We start from the raw sequence: 24,388 nt of genomic DNA, 5'->3' as shown, positions 1-24,388 counted from the left end.
CCAGACTTGACCTTGAAGGTCCCTAGGAGACACTAGTACATATCTGTCCACTCTCCTTATAGAAAACTCGGTCACTTTATATTCCAAGAAAGCCCATTTCTTTCTCAGAGAGATTTTCCCAATAAAAATATACTGAGCCCATACGGGGTATCATGTTGTGAACTTGGTGGGTTCCCCCAAACTCTTTAGTAGCTGGTTCTCTGCACTATGTAGATGTCCACTTAATTGATAAGGCGGCTGAGTAAATGTGGCCGTAACTAGAGTCTGTGCATAGCCCCTGGTCTGAGATGCTTTGCCATCTGTATACCAGACTCCTCCAAGCTGAACTGGGAAGCAATAGGCAGTCTAGGTCCTGGCCTTTGTCATAAACTTGCCTTTGAGTGGGTTCTAGGCATGCATGAAGCCTGTGTTGACTGTACGCTGGCAAATACCTACCAATCAGCTATTACACAAAGAACTGTGACCGAATTTTTTAATGTGTAAGTTCCTTTATTCTCTGTAGTAGTAAACGCCATCCTGACCATTGCACAACTGAGGAAACACACTCAAGAGAGGTTTAATAAGTAGCTCACACAATTAGCCTACAGTGAGTGGAGCCTTAGTCACACTTAAGACTTCACTGCAAATCTGATGTTTTTCTGGCTCTACCATTGGTTTCCTAATAGCTGTCTATCTAATAGCTATTTCCTAATAGCTCATAGCTATCTCATAAGTCCAGCCCATAGGGACTTCTCATCAGTGGTCAGAGAAAGGGCTGGGGGTCTAAAATGTGTGTAACCCACTCTGGTGTCCAGATTCTCTTGCAAGGTTCCACTATTACCCCATACTTGAAACGCGGATGGGTTGGTACCTTTTCCCCATCACAAATCCAATATGTGGCATTCAGCATCCTCCCCAACTCTCTGAAAGCTGTCCCCAGCCCCATCCCACCCAGAAGCCAGGTGCATCTGATGTTTGCAAGGGTGGAAGAGACAAAGTGCTGGGTTAAGCTGTAAAATCTCTCAGGGTTGCTGCCGAGTCAGTCAAAGGACCCTTTCAGGGACTGTAATTGCCAGAACCAAGCCTTTCCCAGCCACAAGGGTTAATAAGTAAGCTCCCATTTGAAGCCTTGCCTAACACTGCCTCTCCTTGTCCCTTGTCTCCCTTCAGTGGGCTCCCAGGACAGCTTGCTGGAGATCACCTTCCGCTCAGGTGCCCTGCCTGTGCTCTGTGAACCCACCACCCCTAAGCCAGAAGACCTACACTCGCCGCTGCTTGGTGCTGGCTTGGCTGACTTTGCCCACCCAGCGGGCAGTCCCTTAGGTAGGCGTGACTGTTTGGTGAAGCTGGAGTGCTTTCGTTTCCTCCCATCTGAGGATACCCGGCCAATGGCGCAGGGTGAGCCGCTCCTGGGTGGCCTGGAGCTCATCAAGTTCCGAGAGTCAGGCATCGCCTCAGAGTATGAGTCCAACACGGACGAAAGCGAGGAGCGTGACTCATGGTCCCAGGAGGAGCTGCCACGCCTGCTCAATGTCCTACAGCGGCAGGAGTTAGGTGACAGTTTGGATGATGAGATCGCCGTGTAGGTGCAGGACAAGGAGTTGGCGGAGGTGGCAGCATGATGCCAAGGGGGTCAAGTCTGCCTGTTCCGTGGCAGGGGATGCCCAGGGAAGGTGTGAGAATAACACCCATGGCGGAGAGTGTGGGGCTTCGGAAGAGGGTCAGGATTTTGCTTTGGAAGGTAAATCGGGGAAGAAATTGGATTCCTAGAGACAGGAATGAGCGCCTGCATAATGCTAATGACTGAAGGGGTGGAAGCAGGGCTTCCCAGAACCTAGGGCCTTGAGACAAGGTCCGTCTTCAGAACCACAGTTCCGGAAGGCCTGCTGCTACCGCTATTACTATAGTCAGGTTCTACTCAATCTCCTCGGTGACGCTCACACTCTCCTGTCTCTGTGGTGCGGACCAGAAAGGGAAGCCATTGGTACCTTCTCGGGTACTTTGTTTTTGGATATCAGGATGCTACAAGTTGCCTAACCCTCCCTTGAGCTATAAGAGAATTCCCTCCCCAGGCCCTGGCTGAGACCATAGAGACTGGATGCCCTGGGCTCCTGGAAAAAAGAGGCTATGCCTGAGTCTGGAGTTGAGGGGAGTCACAAGTCAGAGTGACTAACTAGGAATTTTCTCTAGCTGGGTGTTGGCTGTTGCCTCTTAGGAAGCTGGGAGTTTTAAGACAGTTCAGGACCCTGCTGGGAGAGCCCAGGGGGAGGATAGCTCATTGCTGCTGCAGCTCACTTAGGTCTGATTCTTCAGTTTGGAAACCCTGCCCCAACCCATTTCCTGCTTGCAGCCCAGCTCATATATATAAGGCCAAGAACTACCCTAACACTCCTTTGTGACAGTGATATGCCTTTGCGCAAGTCTCCGAGCCCAGAGCCCTCTTGCCTTACCTTAACTCTGTACCTGTCCCCTCCACTGGGCTGTAGTGGTCAGTACTGTGCGGCAGGGGAAGGGGGGTGACGGATGCAAGCTAATGGCTGAGATTATCTACCCTTCAGAATCACTGCCACTTAGATCAGGGATCACAGACATGGCACTCCAGCCCATCTCTCTGCGAGTGTGTGCCTTGAGCACAGGTGTTAGAAGTGCAGCTTTAATCTCTCACCATCTAGGCCCTGCCTAGGGGTCTCCACTCAGTATTGGGCTGGCTTTGCTCATGAGAAACCTGCCCCCCATAAGACCTTAACTGATTCATAGATTTTCCAACTCCTGAAAAGATAGCGGAGACGTGTTCAAAGTCATGTGATTGGCAGTGGGAGGTGAGGGGTAGGAGTAGGAGAGTGGGGGGGGGCATTCATTTTCATCCTGGACAAGCGTAGGCTGAACTACAGTGTTATCAGACTGACCGTTAATAAGGATGGAGTTGCCCAAATGGAGTTCTTCAGCCCCAGCTTTGCTTTGAAAGTATCTGAATGCAAGCATGGCCCTTTCTTACAGCTACAGTGAAGTTTCTTTTAAACTAAACAGGTTTACATTATTACTCCCGAGTGTATCAGGGTGTGTGTGTGTGTGTGTGTGTGTGTGTGTGTGTGTGTGTAAGGGAAGCAAGGTCATGCTTTTGAACTTGAGACGTGACTAGAAAGAGCTCCAGAGTGTTGGGATGAACAATAGCGTTGTTTCCTTTTCCCACCCTGCATTTAGTTGAAGAGGTAAAATTCTGTTGATTTTCTAATTAACCGTTGGAAGGAGGTCCAGATACACAAGGAAGGAAGGATTTGAGATGTGAGGTTCCCAAAACTGCAGGAGCAGCTGGCAGGAATCAAGTTTGGCTGAGCCTGTCTAACTTACTCAATGCCAACCCAGGATTCCTTGAGTCTAGGACCTTTGGATCCAAGCTTTGGTATACCTGAGAGAGCGGGAGGGTGTTGTGTTTCCTCAAGGGCCACCCTGTGAGCAGAGGCCAAGGATGAAATTGGGGACCAATGGAGGTGCATGGACTGCGAATGGATAGGGTTAGAGGAGAGTGAAGAAGTGCATGGGGAAGATGATGGTTGTTTAAAAGCTTGTGAAAGGAAGAAATAGAAGAATTGGAGAGACTGTGAATGGATGGATGCTGACTTGAGACTCATGGAAGACTTTTGCCCTTGGTTTCTGCCTTCTTTGACCCTCCCCTTTCCCTGATTATGACCTTCTCTGGAGAATTCATTCATGTGCTGGTACCCTCCCTGGTAAGAACTAAACCTGTACACACTTGCTATGTGGAAATGGGACACAAAGAGTGGACCTAGTGGTCTTGTGGGGTCACCAGCCACCAGCCCTCCATGGAGGCAAATGGACAGGACAGGCAAGGCTGCAGACCTGATCTCCCAGCAGTATCCTCCGCCTTCCTTGCTTCTTGCTCTGCTAACTCAACTCTGCCTTTCTCCTTCCTTCTACTCTGCCCATACTCTTTATGGAGGACACACGGACACCAGGGGTTCCTTATTGAAGCCTGCCCCAGGTGCCAGAAAGCTCTTGGGCGTACAAGGCTTCGCAGCTGCAGAGGCAAGACAGAATTTCTCTGCACAGGATGGACTGCCTATGGGAACTGAAAACTATATTCTTTATCTTCCTGCTTATATTGATGCTGTCTGTAAAAACCTTTCTGAGCCTCGTTCCTCTCAGCTGACCTTGTTTATGAGTTGTATTTCTTTAGACTCTGCTTGACTGCTTTCCCATCCCCCCCCCCACCCCCTGCTAGCCCTCTGCTTCCTGAAACCGTTGTGTGTCATTAACTGTCGGATCAGCTCTCTGGGAAACGATTCTGTTGATGTAAGTGCACTTACTCCCTGGATGTTGTCACTAGTTAGTGGCTTTTGCTAAATAAACCTTTCTTATTTCTAAAAGCTTTTCCGTTGTCTCTCCTTGCTTCTTCTATTTAACCTGCTTCTCTGTCCCCTTCCCTTGCACCCACTTCCTAAGCTAGGTATCGTCAGCTCTGGGACACGATATAGAAAGAATACATATTTCCTGGAGGGGAGGAGCCAGGTGGATCCTTGGTTGCAGGGATTATGAGCCAGCCCTGCAGGGTTGGACAGTCTGCTGCTGTTAACTGGAAATAATTTTGCTGGGGGACATTTGACAGTGTTGCAATGCTTCCTCGTTGTTCATAGCTAGGGGATAGATGGTTTTGGCATATAGAAGGTGGAAATCAGAGATCCTACCATACATAGGAGAGCCTTGACAAAGAATTATCTGGTCCAAGGCCATTAAAACAGAGATTGTAATCCCGCAGCCTCTACCCAGTTTTTCAGATTCTTATGACCCCAGGTCTTTTCAGACTCCAGATACCATTAGAGTATGCAGGTAGTGGTAGTGAATTTGTTAAAAAAATAAATAAATAAAACTATGTCATTGTTTCTACAGTATCTAGGATCAAAATTATGCAATTTTACTCACTCCCGAACTCTGAGATTGCTATTTGGTAGTTGTCCCAAAGTGCCCATTCCAATCAAGTGCCATACAGAGAACAAAACTAGCTCCTCCTAATTTCTTCCCAAAAGTATTGCAGTGACAAGGATTCACTGATAAATCCTGGCATGTGGGAGCATGGGCCTCACGATGCAGCCTTTACTTTTCTGACTTCCAAAAACTGGGACTTTTGGCTGTTTTGAAGGCAGGCAGCTGTTAAGTCTGGTGCTTTGTCAGGCCCAGGCCAGAGGCAAGACCAGGAAGGCCATTAACCAGGTTTATGTGCCCTCTATTCTCCTCTGACAGTGAAGTGAACTGGGCTGTTTCCTCACCCATACACTGGGATGGTGCCTGCCCTATGCAGCTTTCATGAGAGCATATGAGATTGCATTATAAAGACCCCAGCAGAGATAGCTAACACCACTCCAGGGGACACAGTACAGCATCTTAGTGCGCTTCCTCCTTCCCACACCTGTGTTGGTAGGTACAGGAACTGCTGGGCACCTTTTTCTATGTTCTAAAACTACATGGGGCTTGGTCCTAGGTTATGGAGTTATGATGCCTCTCGGTATATTAAATGCAAAATGTTCAAGGCACCTTCCTATCCCTAGGTAGCAATGAGCACAGGGTGGTCCCTTCACTAGTCCCGGTGGCCAGTCTTCCTCTTGGCTGCTTGGGTCTTATAAGCCAGAGGTCCCATTCATTTCCCCAGGCAGTGGTAAACCCAAGAGGCCTCTCCTGTGTATGCTTCTCACTGTGCCTGCTAAGGAGCCCTATCAAAGGGACATGCCATATATGTACAACACACATGTTAAGTTGCCATCTTCCAGCGCTCAGTGGCTTTTCCAGTTAAGAAACACAGCATGGGTACCAGAAAGGCTCACCAGCTACATATGTCCCTTGGGGGATGGGATCCAGGGAGTGATGTCGAGTTGCCTGGCTTCTGAGTGGCCAGGTTGTGGCCTGAAAATCCCAGCTCTTGAGCCTGACAGTCAAGACTCTACTCTTGCTGAGAAGGGAGGGCACAGAAAAAGCCGTGAAATACAGGACTTGATGAAGGGTCAGGGTTGCTCTCACAGTATGTTGTGTGATGGGGATTTGAGCACAGCATTTTTCGTGCTGGGGAAACATAAGAATCATGCGTGATATTTTGACAACACAATTATACGCAGAAGCCGCGCTGCTGAACCCTAAAGTCAGGCTCCAGGAAGGGTCTTCGTGTATCATGGGAAAAACAAAGGGACTAAAACAATTAGTACCCAGTCCCCGAAAGGAAGTGCCCAGTCTTCTTTCTGTTTCAGATTGGCGGAGAGGATGGCCCTGAAATGAAGTCAGGGTCAGGACTGTCCAGCTGGTGCATTGTATGGGGACATAATACAGTGTTATCACATGGTTGCTTACCTATTTTGGCATGACTCAAAACAGCCATGGAAATATATCCCCTGGGATAAGCGTAATTCTGTCTGCTTTAGCAAGAGGTACACACTCCGAGTCATAGTCATGGTACATGGGGTGGAGACAGCCCATACTCCTTGTCTCTTTCCTGACTTATGCCCAGAGTCACGTACTCCTCTCCAGAGGTACAAATCCCTCAAAAGGTTAATATCTAAGACACCTTTCAAACTACAGGAATTCTTTCTCTGCCCTTTGTCCTCAATGTGGGCAAGGACTGGTCCTATAGACCAGCACCCTGGAGCAGTGGTTTCTTTCCGTCTGAATCGCTTCAGAGTCATCGTGGAGGATGGTTATGACACAGCTGGTCAGGCTCTTTCCCTGGAGTTTCTGACCAAGTAGGTCTGAGCGTGATTTAAGAATTGTTTCTCTTATTGATTTCCAGAGGAGGCCGCTACTGCGAGTCTGGGTACCTTGCTTTCATGGCCGCTTAGAGGATGCTCTCAAACTTCAAGTATATATAGTGTTTAGAGGGGGGGTGGAGACGGAGGTGGGTCTGGTGTTGCTAGGCAATCACTAATTGAAGATGAGGAAGATCCACTGGGTACCAAGAAGAGCTGATGGTGGTGACCAGACTTGACCAAAGAAGTTTATGACTAACATCAATTTATTGTTACCTCTCCAGAGGCACAAGTAGGCTTTATCCCTATTTACTGAAGGTGTCAGCAGACTACTGGAAGGCCTAGCAACTACCCAAGGAGAGCCTGTCTCCTGGCCGGGCTTTCTGCTCCTTGCCCCAGAGAGCTTTAAGCTTGCGGTAGTACACCTTGCAGCTGAAACCCTCCTTGAAGCCCCCCTTGATGTGGCTCTTGAGGGAGTGCAAAGTGGGGTACATGCGGCAGCAGGCCACACACTTGTAGCCATTCTGATGGGTCGGGTGCCACTTGGAAGCCATTAGGATATCCTGGGATGTAATAGACGCCAACCCATGCGTGAATTTCCTGTTGGCCTCCCTGGGGAATGTGTTCTCTTGGGAGGAGGAAGATGAGCAGACACTCTCAGTCACATCCTCAATAAAGCAGTTGTCCCCTCTGCCCTCTTCCCAGTCCACCTCTGGGAACCCATAGGCCTCCAGATGGCTCTCTTTATCTGTGCATACGAAGTAGCTGTAAGGAGAAAACCAGGGCCGGTAGATGGTGCAGTTTCGCCTCAGCTGCTCCCCATTCTGGCTGTCCCTCAAGTCTGTAAAGGAAAGGGCAGGGTCTGAGTTTGGGGCTGAGGGAAGATTGAAGTGTCTGGAGGCAGTCAGGGAAAGCAGACAGACAGGCAGCCGCAACCTCAGGAGACCTGTGCTCCACCTTGGTGATGGCTGAGAGACCTCAGGTGATGGGATGGGAAGAACAGCCCAAGACATCCATTCCTGCTGCATTCTTTTCCTGCTAGGGAAAATAGCCACTGGGTGTCTGGGCTGGAGACAGACCCTGCCCTGTGTAGACACCACTTGACTTCTGACCTCTAAGGATAGACAAGGACAGGTAGACAGATATGTGACATCTTAGAATCTTTCTGCCACCAATGGTTTGCCACCAACTTTTCCAGCCTCGGTACCCATTCTAATCCATAGACTGCTCAGACAGAAACTGGCTGTCCACATGAGCTTGGCAGAGAGGACTGGGGACGTAAGAAGCCTTCATGGGCCTATGGGCCTCTTCTAAAGGAGGTGCGGGGGCAGGGAGCACGTGGTGAGTGGATTTGCAGATACCCTTCCCTTTGGGGTTCTGCTCCTGTCTCTTTGTAGCTTCCCACATGGCCCTGTCCTGAATTGCAGAAGGTCTCACCTGGAGAGACCGCGCATCCCATGCCAGAGAACATTGCTTTGGTACTGCGGTGGCAGGGCCTGAGCTGGGCTAGACGCCTCAGTGGGTACCTCTGTCTTTGCAGAAGCAACAGTGGTGAACTGAGCAAGATTGACAGTCCTTTTTGGGGGAACTTTCAAGATATACTTTAGAGGCTCACCTTCTCTGTGCTTGGGGATTTGAAAACTAATGCAAAGCAGTGACCTCTGAACTCACACAAGCTGACCTGTTCTAGGTGGTGTCCCAGGAAGTCAAAGATAGGGACGTTTCTTCAGACCTAAGAAACATACTTTGGAAACCAGAATATAAGATTTGGCCAGGCCGGCAACATCATGTCTAGCATGATTAAAGCCTTGGTTTCAAACTTTATCACTGGACTTGTCTCAGATGGCACCTTTTCTCCTTGGCCCACGCCTCACCTAATGTTCCTGCTTATCACATGTAGCCTAACCACAAAACTCTGGAACACAGGTTCCAGGATGGACGCTCTGGTCACAGCCCACACAGGCAAGTTGCACGGTCCCTGTGAGAATGAGAAGCAAGCCACATTCTCCAACTGAAGCATTTCTCAGAGGGTGTGTAGGGGCCCTTGTTGCATTTTGTTCCCGGAAGTTGCTACTAAATCTCAAATGAGGAGTTCAGTAAGAAAAGTTTACAGTCATCTAGGGTTGGGGATTAGCTCAGTGGGAGAACACTTGCCAAGTGTGCATGAGGCTCCGGGTTTGACCTCCACTAGGTGGCTCTGCCTTGAACCCGTGGCAATGGCTGAGCTTTGAGGAGACAGAGTTTAAACTTTTCTCTGTAGAGGCAAAGGGATGTTTAGGAGAACTCCCACAGCAGTACAGCTCAATTCCAGCGAACATAGGAAGCCCTAGAGAATCTTGTCCTGAATCATTGCATCTGGGATGGAGGCCTGGGAAGCTGCCTTTCTCGGCTTCCAAGATACTCACACTGAAGAGCCAGGATCACACTTCAGTTGACAAGTTCTCACGTGTCTCCCTTTGTTCCTCTCTGCGCTCATCTGTCAGCCTACTATTTGCCACTAACTAATGTTTTTTTTTTCTCCAATTTAAGACCAAGTTAATGGGAGGGCCTGCTCTCTATATAGGCAAATCACCCACTTGAGATTTTGTATAGAAGCTGCCTCTAAGGGAAAGAAATATGGCCACAAATGCTTTTGCCGTCTGTCCCTTGCCAGAGATTATGAATCAGCAAGATTTACCAGGAATGCAGTCTTTTGAAAACTTACATTCTCCCCCGACATTACTTGGCTTTCTCAACCAATCATGATCCTATAGCACGATCTGACAGGATTATGTTTTTCAAACAGAACTCCACTGAGTTTAATGAAGGGAATCCCACATCTTTATGGTCCTAGTGACTGCAGCATTTACCTGGCAAGCTGGTGGCAAGTGAGGACATGATATCAGGAAAAGCACTCAGGGCAGAGGAAGAGATTCGCGGTCTAGAAATGGTGAGAAGTGAGAAGTTCTCCATGTTCTGACTACCACGAGGTATGGCGGTCACACAGATGCTCCCAAGAAGCTAGCCAGATTGTCTAGGCAGTAAACATTCTGAATGAAGCTGACATCACAAGGTCCCGCGATTCCATTACGAGTTTAAAAGATGGATGTAGTGTTCTTGGATGCAAGACTTTGGCCTTTTAAAAAACTTAACTACTCTTTTGTTTTCATTTTTCCTCTTAAAATTTTTAATCATTATGCAAAGGATTAGCTATCATTATAGAATTTTTGAACAAAGTTGTGTTTTAGTAGATTCTTCTCCCTTCTCTGCCCCTTCTAACCACCCAAACCCCACAGCCTTCCCAGCATCTTCTTGTTTTCACATCCATGTGTCCTTATGTTCTTTTCCACTTTCCTTAGCATCTCTTTTTTATTATTTCTGGGTCTCTTTTTCTAGTATTTTTTTGGACCTTAACCACCCTGACACCCTGACATTTAAAAGATGTCCAGCTTTTAATCTTTCTGAGTTGGGCCGCCTTGTTTAATATTATAATTTCCACAGGTGCTAGACGAATTCAACAGGGGACCTGGAAATAAACTGGCAAAGCTGTAGCCACCTAATTTTTGACAAAGGTGTCAAAAGCGTGCAACAGGGAAAAGCCAAATGGTTCTAGCGAAACTGCATCCGTCTGCAAAAGAATATAGTCAGCCCCGCAGTCCTTCCTCCCATGCAAAGGTGACTTCAGAGTAGATCAGAGACAATTACAACCCAGAAATGCTGGAATTGCTAGAGGAAACATAAATACACTCCAAGATTATAGCTATCATCAAGAGCTTTCTAAGCAGAACTCCAGGGACTCAGGAAATAGCCCCAGGATGGAACTCCATGAAATTAAAAAGCCACTGATAGCAAAAGAAACTCTCGATGGAGTGAACAGGTATCCACAGATGGAAGAAAGTCTCTGGCACCCATACTTCAGGTGGGGGCTATTGGCCAGAATCTAGCTAGCTTGGTTTCTTTCTTTCTTTCTTTCTCTTTCTTTCTTTTTCTTTCTTTCCTTCCTTCCTTCCAACCATCCTTCCTTCCTCTTCCTTCCTTCCTTCTTTCTTTCTCTTCCTTTATTTTTCTGTCTTCGTTGTTGTTGGTGGTGGTGGTGGTTTTTTGTTTGCTTTGTTAGTTTTTGTCATTCCTCAGTAGCCTATCTTGGCTGAGAGAGCCCAGCCAGAAGGAAGACAATTGTAGAGCCGTGACGGTGGTGTCGTTTGTCCCCTATTTTCTTTATGCATGTTCCCGTTTCGGTGTTAACATCCCCATGTGTTCCCATATCTAGGACCCTCCGTCCTCTGGGAGTGACCACCTTGCTTTCCTTCTTTCTTATTTTCCTAGCCTCTCCCTCTACTCGGTATTTTTGTTGTCTTGTTCTATTGGTTGTGTTGTTTAGAACATGCTTTTTGATACACATTTGGGAAATAATTTTAATTTCTAAAGTTTGCAAAACTTAAAATTAGTACAAAAACATCCATATACTGTGTAGGTAGATTTTCCTGTTTTAACGTTTTATCCCATTTGTGCTATCAGTTCCTCTTCCAGTCATAATTTGTGTGTATACAAATTATGCAGAAGTGTATGCATGTGTGTGTGTGTTTGTGATTGGGAATGAAACTCAACGCTTTGTATTTGCTGATTAGGCACTCTACCACTAAACAACATTCCCAGTCCTTAATATGCTTTGTTTATTTGAACTAGTTGGAGGTAAGTCACGCTATATCCTTTTATACCTAAACACTTCAACCTATATTTCCTAAGGTTAGGGATCAGATATTGTTTCTAACTGCTGGTGCTCTTTTAGGCAGGTGGCTTCCTCCATTCTACTTCCCTCATTGTAAGGTGGTGTGCTGATGAGACTGTGGATTCCGGGGCCGCTTTATCTCTCTGCTTTCCTTTCCTATATAACAGCTTGGCGCCTTAGCAGGACGTAGAATAAGAGTAAAGGATGATTGTGACCCTTGGAAGAGAAGATTCGGGTGCCCCATTCTGGATCATCGAAGTCCATCAATTGAGCTACCCAGAAGTGGTTTGGGTATAAATGGCAATGGTTACACACTGTCTGAGAAAGACAGTCCCATCCTAAACTCCCAACTATGGCCATCTTGTAGAAGCTCTCTGAGCATTTATTCCCAGCTACCTGAACATTTGAAGGAATGAGAGAACCTAATTTCCCTCCTGTCTCTCCCCGTGGTTGGCTAAGACTGCTAGAATGTTGGCAGTGTACACTGAGCTTGAATATTTGGGGGGCTCTAAGGTTGTTGACCATGTCATTTGGGTCACCATGGTGTAAGGCAAAGCTCATGGGTCTTGGGGTCAGGTTACATGATTTTGAATCCCCTTTTCCATCAGTCACCTCTGTGGTGGGCAGCCTCTGCCACTTGGCTTTTCCGTACTGTTTCTTTAGACTGAGTGAGAGTGTGTGAATGGATGTCTTCCTGGCTACAATGTAGCAGTTTGCATGTGAAAGGCGCATGGATGTGAGTTATCTGCACAGGGTTCAAGTGCAAACTAGGTACATAGAATTCTTGTAAAGGGGGCCCAACATGTCGGGAGGGAAGTTGGGAAGGCTGTAGTAGTGTCTTTTCGTTGTTTTGATCTAGCTACTGGAGAGTCTATGGGAACTTGGACTTTCCATGGTTTGCTAAAAAGGTTTGTGGCACAGCCTTGTTCCGGTGTTGTTGCTGATGGCTCAAACAGGAGATACCTCTCTCACAGTGGTTGGTCACTACATAAATATGTCTTTTTCTCATTTGTTCCCCACCTGCCTTTCGAGCCCTTTTCTCGGACAGGTAAGATCCCCTCTTCCTTGTGGATGATGTATTTTCCCAAATACCCCACCCCTGCTTGAGTATGTGCATGTAATGGGGTGTGACTGGGGGGCTCCCTGCTGGATCCAGTCATCTGCCAACCATCGTCACTGTTCTCAGTCACCAAGACTGGGGCTGAAGGGACAGAGTGCGAGAGGGCCATTAGCAGGAAAGGGGCCCAATGTGGGGACGACAGAAGCCAGCTAGACAGAGAAGACAATGTTCCCTAGCCTGCGCTCACAAGTGCTTGTAGCCACCGCCACAGCGAGGGCTTAAGTGCTTCCTGAGACTCTCCCCAAGTCTGGAAACAGCCTGAGCAACTGCTTCTATTATCAGCCCATCATTGACATGTGGGTTTTCTTTTTTCATAATTCACATAAAAGTCAAATTCAATTCAACTAATTTATTAAATGCTTGTTGTTATGCAAGACCTTGTGGATAATGAAAATACTCTAAGATCCTATAGCCCCTTTCGAGGGCATTCCCATTCTGTTAGATAGACCAGGTGTATTTTCGAGGAAAACTGAGATGATGATAAAGAAATCATATAATAGATCCACTTTAAATTGCTGAGTTTAAAATATTCACAGAGAAGTACAGAAAATCCAGATGAGGTATCATCTAAGTTGTTAGTTAAAGGTGTGCTTCAAAAGCTCTCCTGATTCACAAATCACATTGATAGGCAGTTTTAGGGTTTCCACCTTAAAAACTGGGTGTGTTTGCTCTAATAATATATAGAAACCACTAGAGAAATAGGAGGTCCAGGAACTTGCTGTTCCTATTACACACCTATAGAACATTGCATACAATTCTTTTCTGTTCTCTGCATTTTCTGGATGGGGGCGGGGGAGAGGGATGGTGAAATTAGTTTCCAAATAACCTTGGCCAGCTTGTTGAGTAAATATAACGAAAGGATTTAAGTCATGACAGGCAAATTAGGCCAAAGTGTATGATATGGTAAGATACAGTCTTAAGAGAATGGTCAGGAACAGCTGTGGGGTAGGCTGAGAGCTGTGCCAGTGTACTGGGTGCACATCTGGAGTCCAAACAGCTGGGGACTTGTCCCAAATTCCCTGGCATGTCCCCACCACCACACAGTAATTCCATCCTAGGAGCCCTGAGGACCTGCCAGCCCATATTCCATGAGAAAATGTGTCCATGGGTCAAGGCTACTCAGAGGTAAAGACCATGGAAGTCACCCATGGGTGATAACTCCACTCTTCTTCCCATCGCACTTGCCCTGCCACCCAGGGACCCTTCAAATACAAGTGAATCTAGGTGACTGATCCAATGGGGGATCTGTTAACTCAAATCACAGGAAGCAAAGCATTCCCCCTGGTTTGGAATGCAGCAATTCAGGACAAATGAGACAGAACATGAAGGTGTATCCTCAGGCAATCGTAGGAAAGCCTTACTGAGATAGACCCTTAGCAGAACTATTGGCAATGACAGTCCAGGGACCACATGCAACCTCTCTTCGTCCAGATAGACAATAAAGGTATAACAATGGTCACGGATAACTGAGGCTCCAAGTCTGGCTCCTTTAATGACCTACACGAATGCCTAGGAGTCACCGCGTTCTGGGGTTACTATTGCTGTGATGAAACACCATGACCAAAGGCGAGTTGGGGAGGAAAGGGTTTATTTAGCTTACGTTTTCACATCCATAGACCATCACTGAAGGAAGTCAGAACAGGAGCTCAAACAGGGCAGGAACCTGGAAGCAGGAACTGATACAGAGGCCGTGGAGGGATACTGCTGACTATGTTGATCCCTGTGGCTTGCTCAGCCTGCTTTTCTTAGAGAGGCCAGGACCACCAGCTCAGGGATGGCACCACCCAGAATGGGCTGGGCCCTCCTCCATCAGTCACAAATTACAGGCTTGCTTAGGGTGTCACCTTATGGAGACATTTTCTTAGTTGAGGCTGGCTCCCTCCTCTCTGATGGCTCTAGCCTGTGTCGAATTGACATAAAATTATACAGCACCCAGTGTGTGAGCAGCATAGGAGAGCCTGGAGCTCTAACTGTCTCAACAACAGACCTCAGGACTGCCGCCTCTTGCCCTTCCTCATGCTTCACTGGCCAAGTGGATTGGGGTAGTTCATTCGAGATACTCACTGAATACCTGCTGTGTACCAGGCTCACGCTTGGTGTTGAGGATATAAATGCAAAGATGTGTGGCCTCAGCCTTGGGAGTGCTTACCGCCCAGTAAACTAACCCTCAAGCCAATTGTTCAAGCCATTCAGAGGCCCCAAGAGGAACATATTCCATAGCCATTCTATGACCCAAGTAGAGGACAGAGCCCAAGACTCTGGCTTAGAAGGCCTGAGTTCTGATCCCAGCCAATCAATAGCTAGTATCGTGATATCAGGCCCTCCATGACCACTCTGAGCCTCTCCTTAGTCTAATGAACTTCTTTAGTTGGTTTTCATGGGGACATTTGTCCTTCACTGGAAGCAAGGCCCTGATTGGCTGCCTGATCTCTGTGTCCACAAGTTTACCTACTCTCCCAAGTTTCACCCCAGGAGACCTTGGGAGCTGCTGGCCCATATTCCATGGAGAGGATGTGTCACAGGTGTCTTTCAGTAGGCAGCTCCCGACACAGAACTGGCTCCCAGTGCCCCAGGAGAGAGAGCAGCATGTGCTCGCCCCAGTGCAACCCGGGTGCCTTTCATGTCTCATCTTCATTTTCTCTCTGCTACAAAGGGTCTGGCGACCCTGAGGCCAAAGAGGTCAAACCATGAGTCAAGGAAGCTGGTTTCAAGGAATATGCCTGACTTTTTATGACTGGAGTCAGTTACTGATTGACCAGGGTGGGGAACAACTGGAATTTTTGGTCTCATGTCCTATCACAAGAAACTACCCTGGAAAGTTTAAAGGCGTCTTTATGGGAAACTTCCAACTTCTGTGAGTTGATAAATGTTGAGTGTATTATAAAAGAAAGAAAGCTGAGTAACAGAGACCAGAGTGCCCCTCCCCTCTGCTTACATGTCTCTCTTTCTTCTTTGTTCATAGTTGACCACAGCATGTTTGAGAATCTGAACACAGCCCTCACTCCAAAGCTCCAGTCCAGCCGTTCCTTCCCGCACCTGTCCAGAACTGTGGCCCCAAACTCCATCACCCCTGGCTCTGCAGAACCAGGAGGACCAGGACTGAGGGTGGGCAGCAGTCAGCACCTTAAGAACCTGGGCAAAGTCATGGGGGCCAAGGTCAATGACCTCCTGCGAAGAAAGGAGCCCTCAAGCCTGGGCAGTGTGGGTGTGACGGAGATTAACAAGACCGCTGGGGCCCAGCTGGCTGGTGGGGAAGATGCGGCCTGTGGAGCCTGGCTAGAGGATGAAAGGTGAGGCCTCTCAGTCGCCCGTTATCCCACTTGAAGGGGTAGGAACATGGGCAGATTACACTGTCTTCAGAGGAGAACAGACCCAAGGAGGGGGTGAGCAGTTGGCAAGGAAAACTGAGATAGACCTGTGTTCTTGAGAGCCCACTTCAGCCTCTATAGCCAGAGAAAGCATTTTCTGACTGGGTGTTATGGCCTTAGCTCTGCTTCACACTGTAACCCAGGCTAGCCTGAAGCTCACTTTCTGACACAAACTGACCTCCAATTCATGGCAGTTCTCCTGTCTTGGCTTTCTTGGGATTATAGATGTGAGCCACCATGGCAGGTGTAGATATATTTTCCCTTGCGAGTGACTCCAGTTCAGAGAGATAGCTGTGCCTCTCAGTTAGTATTTGGAACTGAATTTGAAGCCTGGTATTGCCCAGAAACTCCCCACGTGAGTTCTGATGCCAGCCATCCCTGAGAACTGTTGCTATAGCCTGAGTGCCTGATAGGAAGGGAGAAACCAGCTGCTACCGCTGCTTCCATTTCCACCCAACAGCTCCTTTCTGGGCCTTGGTGCCAACACCTATACCAAGAGCTCATGCGCCCTTTCTCGAGGCCCAGTACTCAGGTTCCACAAGGACTGGGATCTTTATCCAGCCTCACAGAGGCAGCACTCTTTGCTGCTCTGAGGACTGAATGAGGAGGGAAGAGCCCTGCCTGTAGCTAACTGAGCTGAAGTTGCTAAAATCTGCACTCTAAACCCAGAATGAGCACTCAACAGAGGAAGCAGAAACTAGGGAAAGACAGGAGAGGCAATCCGAAGGAGCAGCCAGAGTAGAGACTCGAGAATGTGTATAGATCGGTGTTTCAGCCATCATAAAGCCTGGGTGTTTATTGTCATGGTCTTGCAGGTCTGTCCAAGAAGCCTTCCCTCTGCTGGACCCTCCACCTCCCATAACCCGGAAGCGAACCCCTCGGGCTCTGAAGACCACCCAGGACATGCTGATCTCATCACAGCCTGTCCTAAGCAGTCTCGAATACGGGACGGAATTGTCACCTGAGCAGGCCCAGGACTCTTCCTCCACTGCCCGGCCTGTCTCTGCAGATACCTCTCGGCCAGAGTCTATCAGTGAAGTGGGAGACAGGGAAGAGGCTCTGCCCAATGGGGAGGTGTCCCTGTTGGTGCCTGACCTAATACACAAGAGCAACCAGGAGGAACCCAAGCTGAAAGCTAATGAGTGCAGAAAAACCTCCTCCCCGGCTCCCATTGAGAGGAACGGCCTCAAACTCAGCTTGAGCCCCATCAGCCTGGCTGAGTCCTTGGAGAACAACAGCCCACCTCCACAGGCACGGACCTGCAGCCTTGACAAGGAAGGCCTTCACCCAGACCTGCTGTCCTTCGAGTAGTGTGCCTTGTCTTCCCTGCTGAGCACGTTCTTCACCGTGTCCTCCACTGCACACAGGTCCTTTGTCCCAGCTCTGCCACGCCCTCATCTTCCTTGTGGAAGGCAGAGCAGAGCCCCCCCCTTCCACCTGAGGGGTTTGCGGGACCAGATGGCCAGAAGTAGTCCCAGTTAAGGAGTCTGCAGAATGGCAAAGGGGATCCTACTTCTCTGTAAGATCTTCTGGCTGTTGCTGGGACTCGTCATCCACTCTCAGGCTTGTCCCAGCTTCCTACGGAATTACGGGGCCACCAGCCTAGGAGGATGGGCCTGGCAGAAATTCTCTTTGCTGTCTGATTAGATGCATATGCTCTCTGTTCCTTCATCCCCACCCCAATCCCTGATTCTGCCCCTTTCCTTCATAATGGTGCCAGGACTCCCTGCCTTGATGGCAGTACTGCTAGGGAAGATTGGTAGGTTTGGCTTAGTAATGGGAAAGGCCTGACTGCAACCTGATCATAGTTCCTTCAGTCTCTAGGCCACGTGGAGCCCTAGCCACCATCATTCCTCTGTTTCTGGGTTAGGGCTAGAGGATGTTCTTCCCAGGCTTGGGACCTTGAGGACTACCTCAAAGGTTGAACCTTGTCACCAGGGTTTTCCCATCCAGTTAGATGTAGCCCTACCTCTCTGGATAGACGCTTAGGAAAATGGTATGGGCAGTTGTGCTGGGGTTCGTGTGTGTGTGTGTGTGTGTGTGTGTGTGTGTGTGTGTGAAGACGGGGGGTAGGCAAGCCCCTGCAGAAGCAGCAGAGAGTGTTCTGATGTTCAAAAGGAGAGCTCGGGAACATGGACTGGGCCTATAAGAGCCAAGAGCAGAGATCACAGAGAAGAGTGAAGTCAGGACTGAGAAGGGGATCACTGAGAATCAGGGTAGCTTCTCAGGCCACTCTACACCCAGAAGGAGGCAGTGCCGGGGCCTGGGAAGAGTGTGTGGGAGCCAGGGTGGAGCATGTGAGAGACTGGAATGTGCTGAGGGCTGTGGAGGCAGAGCAGATGCTGGCGAGTGTGTGTGTGTGCTGCTTTATGCTTGTGCTGAGGTTGCCTGAATTCCCTGCAGCCCCAGGCCTGCCCAGAGATACCCAAGCTGTTGTCCTTCATCCAGGTAAGGGCAATCTTCCTCTGCTTCTGCCCGCAGGATCTGTGTAAGGAACCAACAAGGCTTATCGACCCTTGACCAGCCCCTGCCTTCCAGGTTAACTTGCTTTGTATTCCTTTCTCCCTCCAGGGGCCCTATCGTGCTGTCTTCCCCTGGCCTGGAGGCTCTGTAGTGACCCCAGCCACAAGGGTCTTTGTAGCCAGAAGAGGACATCCCTATTCTTGAACAAAGAGGTCAGAGCCCCACAAGAAGGCTGGAGATGGTGCATCCAGCCAGGGCAGGCCATGTAGCAGTTTTCTCTACTCTCTGTGGTCCTCCCCTTTCTGCTTGCTTGGCTCACGGGTCTCACTTCCCAGTTCAGCATCACCAATGGGCTGCCCTCCTCCCAACCAGCAGACTAACTCCTGCAGAACCAGAAGAGGAGGCCTCAGCAGGATCCCTGGGATGAGGTTTCTTTTCTCATTTACTTGTTTAAGCAGCTGTATGGCTTCAGCCATCTCTGCCCTCTGACCCATCCCAGCTCCCTACAAAGTCCTATCTCTCCCTCTCAGATGAGAACCTGTGTAGCCAGGCATCTGAAGGCCCTGATGGAGTATACAGGACTGTTAACACATATGTATCACATGTGCCTTGCTCCAAGAGCATCCCAAAGATGTGACATCTGACCCTAAAGTCGGAGAAGTCCTTAGAACTAGCCTTTGAGGACCTATGAATTTTCCCAGAATGATTTGTGATTACCCAAAACAGAGAGAGTTCAGGCTGTGGGGTGGGAAGTCTAAGCATGCACCAGAGAACAAGTCCAGTATAATCTGAGCTCTCCATACCAGAATCTTGGTTTGTTCCTCTAATGGGAAGCTCTGCCAGTAGCTGCCCAATGGGGCTGTTCCTCCCCAAAGATGAAGTGATAAGGTTGCCTAAGATTGCCTTGATAAGATTGCTTAGGTTGGCTTACCTAAGCAATCAGGCCACTGCTGGAGTCCTGGCCCTTGGGCCCAGGATTTGCCAAGAGATCCCACCATATTGTCCCAAGACCCCTGTAAAGAAAACTTTACAGTACTTTAGATGGCATTTGATGTTGAATTAGGTGCCATGGATGTCGTCTTGGCCATCTCCCTGCTACAGAAGTGATGCTGCTACCTCAGGAGGTCCTTTGAGACTGAGCCTTGTCTTAGATGCTGCAGATATGGCCTGGTGCTAGAAGCTAAGTGCTTCCCAGGGACCAGCAGGAACAAATCCTCTTGAGGGCTTTGACTCACACCAGTTCTTCCATCTAGGGCCGCGACAGGCTCGCTGACCATCTCAGCAGTCTGGGCTGCAGCACGGCAGCCTTCACAGTGAATCGAGATCCCCTGGGGTGCTTAGTTTTTGCGTAGCTTGATCTGCATGGGGGTGAGGGTAGGCTAATGGAGAGGAATGAAGGATATGAATTCTATGTTTAAAGAAGCTGGGGCCTTGGAACCTTTTTTTTCCACTTCTTTCCAGCCCCATCGTATACCCCTGTTCAGTCCATAGCTTTACCGTGATAGAGCGATCACAAAGTAAGCTTCCAGAAGCCTGGAGAGAAGGTATCCCCTCTCCTGTCCCAGCCCACTCTTCTCTCTAGAAATGTATCTGTGAATGTTCTGTATCTGGGAGATATGAAGAAATGTGTTTCGAATCCATCATCTTTTACAGAGCAGGGTTGGTCCCTGTTCAGAAGAACAAGATTATAGTTCTATTCTGGGTATTTTTTAGAGAGTTCATATTTATATTTTTAGAGATTTTTTTCTTGTAGAAGGAAATTACATAATAAAATGGTAATGTGTTTTGCTGGCTTGTCTTTTTTTCCTCCTGACTAGTGGAAAATTCTGGACACCAGGGCTCCTGTAGGCTCCCTGGGTAGGTGCAGAACCACGAAATTTTGCTTTGCAAACCTGCAAGATGAAGGAATGAGGGAGCTGGAAGAGATGGTGAAGGAGGCTACTGCAAACAAACCTCCAACTTGACACTGTTAGAGTAACAAGGATGCATTTAGGATGGACCGTGTTTTATGCCACTGACTAGCTGACTGCTGGAAGAGTCTCCACCTGTGACTTTCTGGACCACCACCATAATGGATACATGTCCAACCCTCCTTGGGGGGAAGCTGTAAGGAAACTCAGATGCCCATTGAATCCTTCTTGAAGGTCTTACCCTAGGCTCTGCAGCCTGTGACTTGTTTGTGTGCAGACTCACCACAGAGACCAGAGCAGCTCCCTCGAAGGGAGTTAGTTAGCATCAGGGACTAGCAGGGAAATACTCAAAGCTGTTGACTTGGGAGAAGTTGCTTTCCCGTGGCTGCTCTGGACTGGGACAGCCCTTGGTGACATTTGCTGACGTCATGAACAAGAACTGGTGTGGAGTCCCTTTGTCATTACTGCTGTCAGATTTCAAGGTCCAGAGGACTCATGCTCTAGAAGCAGTTCTCAACCTGTGGGTCATGACTCCCCTTTCACAAGGGGTCACCTAAGACCAATAGAGAGACAGATGTTTCTATTATGATTCAGAGCAGTAGCATAACAGTATGATTCATAAGTTAGAGTTATGAAGTAGCAATGAAAATCATTTTATGGTTGGGGGTCACCACCCCATGAGGAACTGTGTTAAAGGGTAGCAGCGTCAGGAAGATTGGGAACCACTGCTCTAGAGAGTCAAGGCTTTGATTTCCTCAGAAGGAAGATGGTAGAGAGGAAAAGGGAAGGGAGGGAAAGGGGCTTCCACTGCGTTCACACAAGCCAGCCACATTACCAGAGGGGAAAGATAGGGGCCCTTTTGTCCAGACCTTTCATTCGCTGCCGTGACTAAACCTGGGTTTGGAGTCTATGGCCCAGTATGTTGAGGCTCCCTGGTTCTATGTCAGGAGCATCTCTACATCAAGTGAAGGCTCTGAACTTTTCTGCATCTCACTGTGTTTTCCCAAGGGAACAAAGAAGAGGAAAAACTGGGTTTTCTAAGCGAGCTTGCTTGCCCCACTGTGGGGCATGGCTATATTATTCCAAGAAAACAGGAGTAACACAAAAACCGACCCAGCGGTAGTCCATGCATGGGGAAATGCATTGGAAATGCTTACAATAGCAACATTTGCCTTTAAGCGTGTGCTCTGGTGACCGTTCTTTAGGCGACCTCTCCCATTGGATGGTTTTGGGATCTGCTTCCGTCATCAATTCAGGTGTGAAATTTGCCTATTACGAGCCCTCCTTTCCCACTGCTGTGCAAAGTTGGTTTTTTTTGGCTTGGGTTGGGTTTTTGTTATTGTTTTTGCCTATAGACAAGTGTGCAGAAATGGTTATGAAAAAAGGTTTTGGGGGAAATTCTAAGTGTGGAAGTGGATGTGCACTTGATTCTTTTTCTGTGCTGGCTTCTAAGGTGAACTACTGGTCTAGAAACTAAAGGGACAAAGACTGCACTTTTATCCAGACATTGATGTCTTAGAGCATGGCAGAGCCACCCAAAGCAGGCCAGTTCATTTCACTGTAGGAATGTCCATTTCCTCCAGGTTTACAGCGATTCCTAAGGGACACCAGTAGTCTACTGGAGGGCCTTAAGAACTCTTATTTGTTCCCAGGGTCTGTGCAGTGCTGGTGGGGAACCTCAGCTGATATTCAAATGTAATGGAATTAGCACTTCTAAAGAGCCCCAGATGCTGTCCCAAACTCAGAGAATTCCTTCTTGGTCAGTTTGTTCACCAATTTTGGAATCCCCCTGAGGTGTGGGGGTGCTAGGAGTGCTCGGGAGAGTTGTAGGCTTCCACTGCCCCTTCGTTCCCTGCCGTCCCACCCCTCTGGGTTTCCCAGTCCAGCCTGGCTATAATGATTATCTCTAAGATTTTGGCCCTTGAGATCCCTTAGATTCACTTAGTAGTGTTCCCCACACACACCCCCGCCCCCGAGAGTTAGGGTGCCTCACGGGGAACACCCCCTACCATGGCGCTCCTGGAAGTAGGGACAAGTACAGATAGCTCCTCTGGGCAGACTCGCTACCTCCCTAAGTACCAATGGCATGTCTGCTCTTCATCTCCCAAGAAAGCTTGCTTTGAAAACTCCCAGTTGTCCAGTGGAAGCCCTGTGGAGGTCCCTCCTCCCCCGCAGAGAGCCTTCCTCTCTGCTGCCATCTGCACAGGGGGCACCTGATGAAAGTCCAGACTTCCGACTAATGAGAAAATTCCTCCACTTTCCGTATCTAGGGACCGACCCTCCTGAGACACAAGTCTTTGTGTCCAGCTTATCCCCAGCTGCTGCCATGATGAACAGACCAGCCCAAGGGAGCCTGGGGCAGCTCTACCCCCCCCAGGAAACTCGGTTATTAATACCGACAGGGAAAACAGTCCTGAAGAAATATTTAAGGACCAACTCGAATACAGCAGACCGCATTCTCTCCTGTGGGAGTTGCTAAAGATTTATGTTGGTTGCATGGCACAGGGAACGTGGCTTGTGTTTTCCTTTGCTATAGGAAAAGAAAAAGGCCTACAAATGAAACCTACCAACAAACTGTAGCTCCCCCACCCCTTTGGACTGTTTCAACAGTGAGCTATTTCTAGTGCCATCTGCTTAGCTACCTTCTTTCTTAAAACAACCCTCCATTTGCCACCTTATCCCTCCTAAACTTGTGCTTCTTATGTAATTCTACTTGGCTCAGTCTGATGTTCGAGCACATCCAAGTGTTCAGCCCACACTGTGGGCCAACCCACAACTCCCAGGAGGTTTAGGATGGTCCCAACCACTGAAGGATAACAAAGGGAGCTTCGTGGACTTCTGTGGCCAAGGGAAGTAAATTCTACCAGACCCGTGAAGGGCTTGAGACTCAAGCACTATTGATGAGTTCCCTATTTCTGCAATGGGCAGACCCAGTCAGCTCATGGTTCTGGGTAAACTCTGTTCCAGTCAGTCTTGCTGGCCCAGCTCAGTCTTTGGTCCTCTGTCTGGAAGAGTCAGCAGAGCTTGAGAATGCTCTGTAGTTGGTGAGGTTTGTCTGGGAGCTGTATCTTTTAGTCTGTGGCGGGTGACCGTGTGCATTACAGCTTAGCGGGAAGAGGGGGCTCAGGGACCTCGGCCAGGCCTTGATCAACCCGTGACTGTGGGTAGCAAATGCTGCGACCAGGCCTGGGGCCCTGTTGTGAAGCCTGCAGTGAGCTGTCAGATGGTTCTCTGCCAGGCCCGAACCTAGCTCCCCTTCCAGGTTCCTATACCACCATTCCATCTCTGCCCCAGAACCCCAGCACCCCAAATTGCCCAGAATTGCCTCTCTGCCTTTGTTTTAGTTTTCGTTTTTGAGATGGGGTGTGACTGCATAGCCTAGGCTAGACTTGAACTTGCCATCACTCTGCCTTAGCCTCCCAAGTGCTGGGCTTATAGGCATTCACCACCACGGCTGCCACATCTAAGCTTCAACCTTCCTTTCCTCTGATCTGGTCAGGCTGTGGTAATTCATCCTTCACATCTCCACTGGGGCTTTTCCCTTCCGCTAGGCTTCCTGCCCTGACAACATCCTGCTGAGCTTTGAATGTGAAATAATGTGTTCCAAGCCAGGCTGAGCTTTATCTTCCCAAAGAGGGCCAATAGCTGGGGACCCACATATTCAAATATTTAAATGTGGGGAATATTTACATTCACAACACACCCCATGCCCTCCCCCCCACAGCACCCCACATTTTTGATCATGTGTCTCCCGTGTGGTTTGCAGGGCTGGCTGTCTTCATCAGTGTCTTTGTCTAGAGCAGCCTTTCTGGGCCTGATTGGTCACTGTGCAGTGGACTATGGGAGGCCATTCTCAAAATGGAAACTGACCAATAGGCCAGTGAGTAGCTCATGTATGTCCATTCAGAGCCTTTACTAACTCTGCTCCCTGGGTAGACGGGTGCCACCTTGCCACGGGGTTCCCAGAAACATGCTGATACTCAGGCTAAGGCAGGAATGCTAGCACCTATTGATGCCAGATAAATGCTTGCCCCTGAGCTCCAGTTCTTAGTACTCCCCTTTGCTATCCTAGGCCCTCGTGGGAAAGTCATTGTATT

General features: G+C 48.7%; 2 protein-coding genes across 8 annotated transcripts in view; one reads left to right on the top strand and one right to left on the bottom strand.

Moving 5' to 3' along the window:
• The window catches only part of Nos1ap (nitric oxide synthase 1 adaptor protein), a 283,618-nt gene extending 263,450 nt beyond the window's left edge, over positions 1-20,168 (top strand). For 5 of the 7 annotated variants that reach the window (XM_075989050.1, XM_075989049.1, XM_075989053.1 and 2 more), the window contains 3 exons: positions 1,150-1,302; positions 15,513-15,840; positions 16,734-20,168. In XM_075989050.1, the coding sequence (XP_075845165.1) occupies positions 1,150-1,302; positions 15,513-15,840; positions 16,734-17,229 (977 nt within the window). In that variant the 3' untranslated portion in view covers positions 17,230-20,168. Of the gene's footprint in view, positions 1-1,149; positions 4,365-11,145; positions 12,479-15,512; positions 15,841-16,733 lie in introns of those variants that run through there. The other 2 variants (XM_075989056.1, XM_075989054.1) reach the window with 2 other exon arrangements.
• On the bottom strand, positions 7,052-9,674 carry Spata46 (spermatogenesis associated 46). Its single transcript, XM_075989551.1, is given in 3 exon segments — positions 7,052-7,584; positions 8,170-8,262; positions 9,569-9,674. Coding segments are annotated over 3 exon segments (732 nt in total).
• Positions 20,169-24,388: the final 4,220 nt, after the last annotated feature.

This window comes from Microtus pennsylvanicus, chromosome 10 (assembly GCF_037038515.1).
Source record: "Microtus pennsylvanicus isolate mMicPen1 chromosome 10, mMicPen1.hap1, whole genome shotgun sequence".
Lineage (NCBI taxonomy): Eukaryota > Metazoa > Chordata > Mammalia > Rodentia > Cricetidae > Microtus > Microtus pennsylvanicus.
This window is presented reverse-complemented; position numbering and strand designations above follow the sequence as displayed.